General features: G+C 37.8%; 1 protein-coding gene across 1 annotated transcript; it reads left to right on the top strand.

The window, feature by feature from the left end:
- Positions 1-342: 342 nt before the first annotated feature.
- Positions 343-1,027, top strand: LOC116192317 (probable calcium-binding protein CML28). The gene has a single exon (XM_031520847.1). The coding sequence runs from the start codon at positions 432-434 to the stop codon at positions 738-740; it is 309 nt and encodes a 102-aa protein (XP_031376707.1). The 5' UTR covers positions 343-431; the 3' UTR covers positions 741-1,027.
- The last annotated feature ends 8,913 nt before the right edge of the window (positions 1,028-9,940 follow it).

Here is a 9,940-nt window from a genome sequence, read left to right as displayed (position 1 = left end):
ACTTCTCTGAGGAATGTGCTTGGGAAGCTTGAGCAAAACCTACCATGGCCATGAGATCAGGGTTTGTTGGTTCCTTGAGCTAGCACATACACATTTTCGCTTGGTAACCAAACAATTCTAGATTCAATATTTGTTATGGGACTATTCGTGCCTTTTATTAAATTCTCAATTTTTGTTTCATTGCATTAAATCTATGAATATCCTTTGTAATTAAAAAAAAAAGAAAGGAAAAAAAAAGAGCATGTTTTTGACCCCATGATAAGGTCAAGAAAGTATTGGGAAAGGAATCCTATAAGGAGAGGTAGTCCCAGTTCATTCATGCATATATAAAGCCCTCCAAGCAGTTAATATGTTCGTTGCCCCAACAGAAACATTAATCAGACAACTCCCTACGCATCTGCCTCTCTTTTTAAGGTATATACTTATATCGAATGGGACTCCCGAAGGCATGGATGGTGTACCCCAGAGTCCTTCCCAAGTCAATTACTGCGGCTGTGATGCAGAAGAAGACCATGAAAGACTACTTCCGGAAGTTTGATTGCAACGGAGATGGGAAGCTGAACCAGCGGGAGCTTGCGATGGCCTTCCGTCAGCTTGGGGCCATGGCCCCAGGGTTGCGGGCCCTCTTAGCCATCCTCAAAGCGGATGAGAATGGCGATGGCTACATCTCTGAGGACGAGCTCGACAAGCTCGTCGATTACGCCATTGAACGGGGTTACTATTTCAATATCTCCCCTTGATTAAATTTTGTCTTAGAAAAAATGGAAATCCCTTTTCTTTATTTTTCTTTTCTTTTCCTCTTCGTTTCCTTTTTTCCTTTTGGGTCCTTTTCTTTTTCCCCAGCCCTAGCTGATGCTGAACGCAAGCATCTTTTCTTCAGCAGAGAAGACTATGTGGTTATTGTTAGTTAGTATATGGGATTCCCTCGGAGGAGAAGGCTGCTGCAGTAACAATGTAATTTACTATATATATAAATATATATATGTATATATGTGAATAACTTTTTGGTGTATTCATATGAAGTTAATACATAGTTCCATCGTATGAGGGCTGTAATAGTTTGATCTCGTGAAGTTAATTAATTAAAGATAAATAGATACGCACTCCAAGTTTCTAATCTACACTTTGATATATGCCATATACATAACGCACTCACATAAGAAAGCAAACGACCTCGATAGCTCTTGTTTATAAACCATTCGGCCAACTTCCTGTTGGAATCCGAGTCCCAATATATTATTGAATCTCCATATTGTGTGCTGATATTGAATAAGTGCAATCATATTGAACAATATTTATATCCAGTGATATATATGGAAAACGATGGAACTGCAAATGTTGGAGATCGCATATCATTTTACCATCTATATTATACAAATTTGCTTAAAAACAAATTAAATTTTACCTGGCGAACTTTTTGTTATGGTGGAGCATCTAGTGTTTGATATTGATCGAGAATAAGAATCCCTCATGAAGAATGAATATGTATATTTTAAAACATAAAATATATCAAATCCGGGTGAAGAATATAGCAAAATTCTTGAAACGTACCCATTAGAATTGGTGTGAGGTTTAAAATTAGGAGTAACTCCCGTAGTACAAGTTCCAATTCCAGTTATTCACAGCAACAAATTAATTCATTAGCAACCGAGTAATGAACTTCAATTGTTAAAAACTCATCTTTAACATCTAAAAGTATTTCTTAACCATATATATAACATATACGCAGGCTAGAATAGCTGCGATAATCAATAAAACTAATGTTATAACTCTATAAAAATTATTTTTATCTTCAGTACTGTTTATATTAAATATTATGGTTGACCAATACTACATATTTTCCTGGAAATTTGGCTTTATTTGATTTCAAAATTGAAATTTTACTCCACTTTGCCCCACTCTATTCTTCTCTCAATTCACAACACAATCATTACTCTTTTTTTATTTTATTTTTCAATTTAAAAATAAATTCTCACGCATATTTCTTCTTAACCATTATTACAATTAATTTTTTAATACCAAATTCTCTCAACTATTCATTACATTTCTTTTGTCTTTTTCTACAATTTTTTTCTTAATTATTATTACAACAAATTTTTTAATAGTGAATTTCCCCAACTATTTTGTCTCCAATTGATGGAGTGCAGTAGAGTTATAACTCTACTTCGAAACCAAACACCCACTTAATATTTTTACACAAGTGCCTCAACCTAAATGTAAACCACTCAACCAAATATGAACATTTTAATTGATTTATTATGTTAATATTTTTGTCTTCCATATTGAAAATAATTTAGGTTTCGTGAAAGGACGTGGCAATATAATATTGTATCACTTCTGATATGGCTATTGGCAGTCAGACGACGGGTTACGCATGGAGAAGCCTCCTTCGTCATACATGGCATTTCCCAATGCTTTAACCCAACTTTTAATATTTTATATAGATTAATTTTGAAGCCTTATGATAATTAACGTGCAGCATTTTTTTTATTTTGAAAAGTAACCCAGTTATTTTAGTCGTAATACATTTTGTTCTTTAAAAAGTAAAAAAGTTTAATTAAAGAACGACCAGGTTGATGGTCTGACCAAACTTAAGATGAGGACGACCAAAACGAATGTTTGATCGATTTCAAATCTTGACGTGAATCTTTGACGGAACAAAAAGTGAAGCCATGCATCGAAAGGGAAAATGGCAGTGTTTCTCTGCCAACCCCACCGAGTCAGATTGACTGCCTCCCAGGATTTGTGGCCCTTTCATTGGAATTTTTTTCGATTTAAAGGGAGGTTTAAGTTTAGTAACACTATCAAAACTAAATAAAGGGTTAGATACGGTTTTAGCTTTAAAAAAATAAAGTGGCCAGTCTTCGAAACCGACAATCGATCCAATATAGGATTTCTACTGCTCCACCATATTCGTTTCTCTATCTAGAGTACTTTCATTTGTATTTTTTAAAACTTTATTCGTATGATTTAAACATTTTCTTTGTGTACTTTCTCATTCAAAGATGTACATTCTTTTTGTCCGTTTTTTTTTTTTTTTTTTTGTGAAAGAGGTCCATTCTTCAGTTCTAAGGAAGGAATGCAGCGCTTCTCTAAAAGGATATGCCCTTTTCATATCTAGCATTAATCCCAAAAAAATAGAAAAATATTCAAAATGGAGGGACGACACTTCTGGTCCTTTTGACACGTCATAGTCGAATACTTTGTTTTGAATAATATACTTTTGAAAGTATTTTTGACGGAAAATTAATAAGTTGCTTAATAAATTTTTTTAAAAATATCAATTCACAAAATAAAATTGTTATGAGTCATATAATAAATATAAAAATTGCATGTTTTAGGTAAACTAAAGAGTACTTGCACATTGGAGGGAAAATCGTACAATTAGTACAAAAAATTTTAAAAGTTACACAATAGATTCAAAAAGTTTTAAAATTACACTAATAATACAAAAAGTTTAAAAAACGTATCAATCAATTACATTACGTGATTTATAAACCGACACTATTAATTGTTACTTACGTAACAAATGACGTGTCTTATTGTTTATAACGTGGTGCAAATAATACAATAAAAAATTTATTTTCTAAATTTTCAATTAAAATAAATAAAATAAAAACAAATTGAAAAAAAAACTCTCTTTCTTCTCTATCTCACGTCTCTCTCTTCTCCCTCCTCTCTCTCTCTCCTCTCTCATCTATCTCTTCTCTCTATCCTCTCTCCCCATCTAGATCGCTCTCTTCTATTTGTTTCTTCATTTCTCTCTCTTCTATGTTTCCCTTTCTCTTTCTAATACACAAGAATATTCACTGCCCAATTGCCTACTCCTCTTCCCCCTCTGTCCCCTCCAAATATATTCACCCAACTTGTCTCCTTCTTCATCTCACTCACTCCCTTCCTTCTTCTCCTTCTCTATCTTTCCCTCTCTCTAACAATGCTTCCTTCTTCCTTCTCGATCGTCTTCTTAGTGTTGGTACCGGCGGTTTCTTGTTTGTTCTGCCCTGCCTCGTGTTTGACTTAGGATATCCCCGATGCCCTGTGGGCCGCCTGCTACTACTTCTGCTGTTGCGGGTGCGGTGTCGCCTATGAATAAGTTACAAGCATAAAACTTTTGCCACCAATATGTTACAACATGCAAAACCTTTTGTACCAAATTGTTACATCTCTAAAATCCTTCCACTACCATGTCACGCTTTTGCCTGCCACACGCCATTCAGGTTCAATTTGGTCCACGTCAGCTGCCACGTAGGATGGCATGTGACACGTCAGTTGCCACGTAACCAACAAATGACGGAATACACTTGATTGATACGTTTTTCAAAGTTTTAGCACCACTAATGTAATTTTAAAACTTTTTCGTACCAATTGTGCAACTTTCCAAAATTTTTTTACACCAACTTTGCGATTTTCCCTGCATTGGATGGGGCAGCTTGGTCTTCCAAAGTGGAATACTGAATTCATGAGTTTGGATCACCTCTGGATCCACTTAATACCGTTGTCAATATCAAAGGTATAATTGAGATGAATTAAGATATAATGCAAAATAATCAAATATGGAATAGAAAAATCTGCGATAAGTTAAAAAAGAAGTTAGAATTTCGACGAAAAATCCTAGAAAAAGTGGGGATTTTTAACGAAATTTTCATTGTAAAATTTACGAGAGGCGCTTTTTTGGCAGATTTTTTGTTTTTCTCCTATGGAAGATGCTGATAGAAATATTGAAAATTTTGCACTGAAATTCAGCGGCCGACTGCCTTCCTTGGATGGTACCTGTCAGCACCCAATTTTGGTTCACCAGCCCCAGAGGGGCAGATTTGTCTTTTTGCCACCCGTGAGGGGAAGTATTTCCGATTAATTACTTGAGTATTCACGACTTTTTGAAAATAGCAAATTTTCCTAATTTAACACCAATTTTATGATTTTTTTTCAAAAATAATACTATTTGAGACGTTTTCGAATTCCGTGTACATTGACGTCAATTTTCAAAATCCAGGACAAAATTCGAGGATGGCATGCTGACCGCTACCCGCTGCCCGAATTCCTGCCCGGCGCCACTGTTCATCTTCTTCCATCTTCCCGAGCAGCGAGGAGCGGAGGGCAACAGAGAGAAATCGAAGAAAACCGAAAGCAAAAACCCTAAAGGACGGACGAAAAACCCTAGCCGCAATTGGGGAATAAAATCGAAAAAAACCCAAGAAGCTCTCGGCTCTGGACGGATTCTCCCAAAAATCCAAAAAGAAAAAAACCCGCAACTCGTCCACGAAAAGGGGAAACCGGCAGCTCAATCGATTTTCTTCGGAACTCCAGCTGCCTCTTAGCTCACGGGGACGAAGCCGAAAAACCCCAACTCGAGTCTTGAACGGCCGGAACGAAAAACTGGAGCTCGCCAATCCTCCCCACAGCTCAAAACGCCCGGAACTCTCAACTCTCCCGAACCCCCAGCTCACCCGCAACCCTCGGCTCCCACACCAACTTCCCTTCAGCTCGCCCACGACCGAACCCTCAGCTCGCCCACGGCCCAACCCCAGCTCCCGCGATACCCCAAGCTCGGAGACCGAATCCTGGACCCGATTCTTCGTTTCGGCTTTCCTCCACGCGGGCAGACCCGAACCCCCAATCACGAGAGCCTCCCCAGTAGACCGCTGGAAACCTCCCGGAGTCGGGAATCGCCGCGACCAGTTGCCACCGCCCCCCCGAACCGCGTCCTTCCTCCTCAGTTTCTCCCTCTTGTTCTAACCGGGTTGGTTTCTTTGTTTTTCGGGTTGAATAGGCGCGTTGCCCAGCAGCCCAGCTTGCGGCTCAGTCAAGCAGCGGACGACCTAGTCCAGCAGCGGACGGCCTAGTCCAGCAACGGCCCAGCCCAGCTCGGCCCAGTTCGGCTCATCAGCCCAGTGCGGCCCAGTCCAAATCCCAGCAGGCCCGTTCGGCCCAATCCAGCTCAACCGGCCCAGCCCAACTCGCCCGACAGTTTTATTTATTTTTATTTTTATTTATTTACAGAATCACCTCTCAACTTCCCGAACTAGGTAAATCCTCTACTTAGTGGCATGTTTAGGGCTCATTTTCTGAATGCCTATGTTTGCTTGGATGAATATGATGCGAAATGAGTGCTATCGGACTGTGTGGGTGATCGGATTTGTCTCAAACTCGATTTTACAAACTTTTCATTTTGTCTCATTTCAGTACAGAGGACGCATTTTTTATTTTTCAGATCTGCCCCGAATTTTAAAATTATTATTAGTTAAGTCCTGGCCATTTTTAATATTTCCCAATCAGTCCTTGAATTTTTCAGAATTTTCCAAACATCCCAAGGAACTTTTCAAGTTGTTTCAGTTTAGTCCCAGGACCATTTTTCCCCCTTTTCAGATTTGCCCCGAATTTTAAAATTATTTCCAGTTAAGTCCAGGCTATTTTTTTATATTTCCCAATCAGTCCTTGAATTTTCAGAATTTTCCAAACATCCCAAGGAACTTTCAAGTCGTTTCACTTGAGTCCCGGGCTATTTTCAGATCTGCCCCGAATTTTAAAATTATTTCCAGTCAAGTCCCGGTCATTTTAATATCTCCAGATCAGTCCTCGAAATTTCCAGAATCTTCTAAATCAGTTCTGAAACTTTTTGTGTCATTTCAGTTCAGTCCTTGGGGCATTTTTTCACTTTTCAGATCAGCCCGAACTTTCAAATTCGTTCCAAAGGAGTGCTGGGTCATTTTCAGTAATTTTTGCAAAGTCCTGAATTTTTCCAAAATTTTTAAATCAGTCCCTGAACGTTTTCGGAATTTTCAAATCAGTCCCTGTTCTTTTAAAATTATTCAAATCAGTCCCTGGACAATTTTTTTTAAAAGATACCCAACCCTTTCCTACTTGGATTCCCGACCGACAACGCATGTGCCTCGTTTAAATATTTTTGTTTATGTAATTATATTTATGCAACATGATGATACGTGCTCTTTGCATGATTTTTCCGTTTTTCCATGAATCGGTGTCGTTTTATTGATTTCATTAATATTATGTTTGTGTATGTTTGTATGTGTTCATCACGATCATGGCGGCACCGATTGTGTAAAATTCGTATGTTTGTCGTGTTTGACGTGATAATGTGCTCTTGATCCGTGTTTAAGTGCTTTATTTTCTCGTTTAATTCGAAACCTCATACGAATCAGTTTAATAATGTAAACTCGGCCTAAAATCAAAATTTTAATTTCAAGACCGTTGGAAATTAGAGTTTATCGGGCGGTCCACTGATGGCCATTCCGACAGCTCGAAATCCGTAAACTAAAAGCATTCGGTAAAATTCCAATTAACCTAAAAGATTCCACACACGGGGTAATTAGGACGATGAATTTGGCTAAGTTAAAATCATTTGACCTCTTTTAAGTGAATTACACGAATCGGTTAATAATCTATAATCGCGTTGACAGTTCAAAAACTGTAGTCATGCTCTTTTAAAATTCACAATTTCAAAAACACCGAGATACGTGTCACGTAATCTCTACTTTCCATACACACACATATTTTCCAGTTCAAGGGCATGATTACCGGTTCTTGATCTGTCATCACCCTAGGGTAGGTTTGTGCTTAGAATGGGTCAAAATACGGAAAAAAAAAATTAATCACAAATTCGGCTTAATTAAACATGGACAATAGTTGAGCAAAGGGCTAGGTTTCAGGTTTTAGACAAAAAGAACACTCCTAATCTGTAAAGGCCACACTGTCACAATACAAGAAATTCTAAAAACAACACACACATCCGAGACTCGATCACAAACATTGTGTTTGTCGGATCCACAAAAATAATGCCGAATGCTACATCCTTTCTCTATCATCCTGTTTTGTTTGTTTTAGGGTAGGATTAGTATGCCAAGATATCTCGGTTAATAATCGTTTAATTCATGTAAATTCGGCAATAACAAAACCCCATTGTTTGTTTATTTGTGCTTGCTTGTTATATTCTCGCACTTGTTTGTTATGCGGATCGAGCTCGATCCTTAGGATACGATTTACACGGGTCCAACGCCCCTAACCGTCGATCACGGGGTTCAATGCTCTCATACACCGAGTGCGCATCCTAATTTAATTTTCAGTCTTTTCCAAACCACACGGTGAGCACGAGTAGAATAATGACCGAACGCGAACCGATCGGGACTCAGTCGTTGTAATATGTATTTTTATTTGAGAGAAAAATGTGAGGGTTCTATGTTGTACATTTATTCATGTAAGAGTCCCGATCGGATAGCGGATGGTCGGAGAGTTTATTCGAATTTACGGTGTCAAAACGCGTAAGATGAGCGGAACTTAATTAAGCGGTAATTAAATAAAAAATGGCAACCCTAGACAAACTAGAGTACCGATAGGGCATGCGAGATATAGGCTCGCATGTAACAGAACCTCCGAATTCGGAACCTCAGGTTTCGTAGACCATATGCCTTAGCAATTAGGTGTACCATGTACCCCTAGACCCGGGTAATTTGTCGGCCCTCAACTTTCGGGTCGTAAAATGGCAAGTGGCGACTCCTTCTCACTTGCGTCCGTTGCGCGTCACCGGGAAGGTGGATACTCCCAAGCCGCGTTGCATTAGGCTTTGCGCACGCCTGTCCCGACGAGATGAAAATTCGGGTGCGCACAGTACCAAAATTTTATGCTGGATGCTTGGAGGCATAACACAACATAGCATCAATTTTTCTTTCTTTCTTTCTTTATTTTTATTTTTTTTTGTTATCACAAGGACATATTTAAAATGGTTAATTATTCAAAAAATTACGACCTTTGCACTTTTTAAAATATAACACGATTTTTAGAAAATAACACAAAGATGCAGGACGTTTATATTTTTTTTTTCTAAATATAGCATGACCTTTTGAGAGTAGCACATAAATGCACGACCTTTACCATTTCCTTTTCCTAAGTATAACATGATCTTTAAAAAATAGTACAAAAATGCACGACCTTCAGGTTTAGTAGCAATTATAATACGGTATCAATTATTCGTCAAATGTAATGGTAACAACTAATGGCGTCTTGTGGCACAACATGATTGGACCAATAGATCCCGCATATTTTTATTTAATTAAAAAATAATTCTAAAAATTTAAAAATAAAAAAGAAGATTTTTTCTTGAAAAAAAAAGGAGCGGATTGTAGATTACTGGAGGTGCAATCGGTGCCCCACTGCTGAAATGAAAAACCCCCAATTTCGGAGCTCTTTTGATTCTGATGGTGGGTACTCCAATTACGGCCACCACCCACATAATTGAGGTCCCGCTGCAACCGGCGACTCAAATTGAGAGATGGTAGCCACCACCGTCGGCCCCTTCTCCCTTTCCGCTTATTAAGTTGAATCCCCTTTCTTTTCTTTTAATTTTTTTTAATATTTTTAAAATTAAATAAAAACCAGTGGGGTCTACTTGTCCAATCATGTTGTGCCACGTAGCATCATTAGCTCCACATTCGCCGTTATCGTTACAATTTGATAGAATAATTGAAGTGCTAGATACGCAACTAAACCTGAAGATCGTGTCTTTCTGTATTACTTTTTAAATGTCGTACTATATTTAAAAAAGTGCAAATGTCGTGCTTTCCGTATTATTCTTCAAAAGTCGTGCTATATTTAAAAAAAAAGTGCAAAAATCGTACTTTTATAGTGATTAACCCTATTTAAAATTATGAGATTTGACATGGTAGATATCATAGAGATAAACCTTATAACTATATTAGGTTTTGCAATTATAAATACGACAAAATCACTGATAGAAAGAGAGTCTTCTTTTTTGGATAGACAAGAAAGAGTCAGTCGGGCCGATTTATATATCCTTTAATAGAAATCATCATTTATTATTAGAGAATTTCTTTCAGTAAGAAACGAGGATCAGTGTACGTAGTTGTGCTTGTGCTCGACCTATGTTATAATCCTCAAAACGAGAATTCTGGTTTTTCATTTTGCATTC

Source organism: Punica granatum, chromosome 1 (genome assembly GCF_007655135.1).
Source record: "Punica granatum isolate Tunisia-2019 chromosome 1, ASM765513v2, whole genome shotgun sequence".
NCBI lineage: Eukaryota > Viridiplantae > Streptophyta > Magnoliopsida > Myrtales > Lythraceae > Punica > Punica granatum.
Note: the sequence above shows the minus strand (reverse complement) of the source record. Positions and strands in the feature narration are given on the sequence as shown.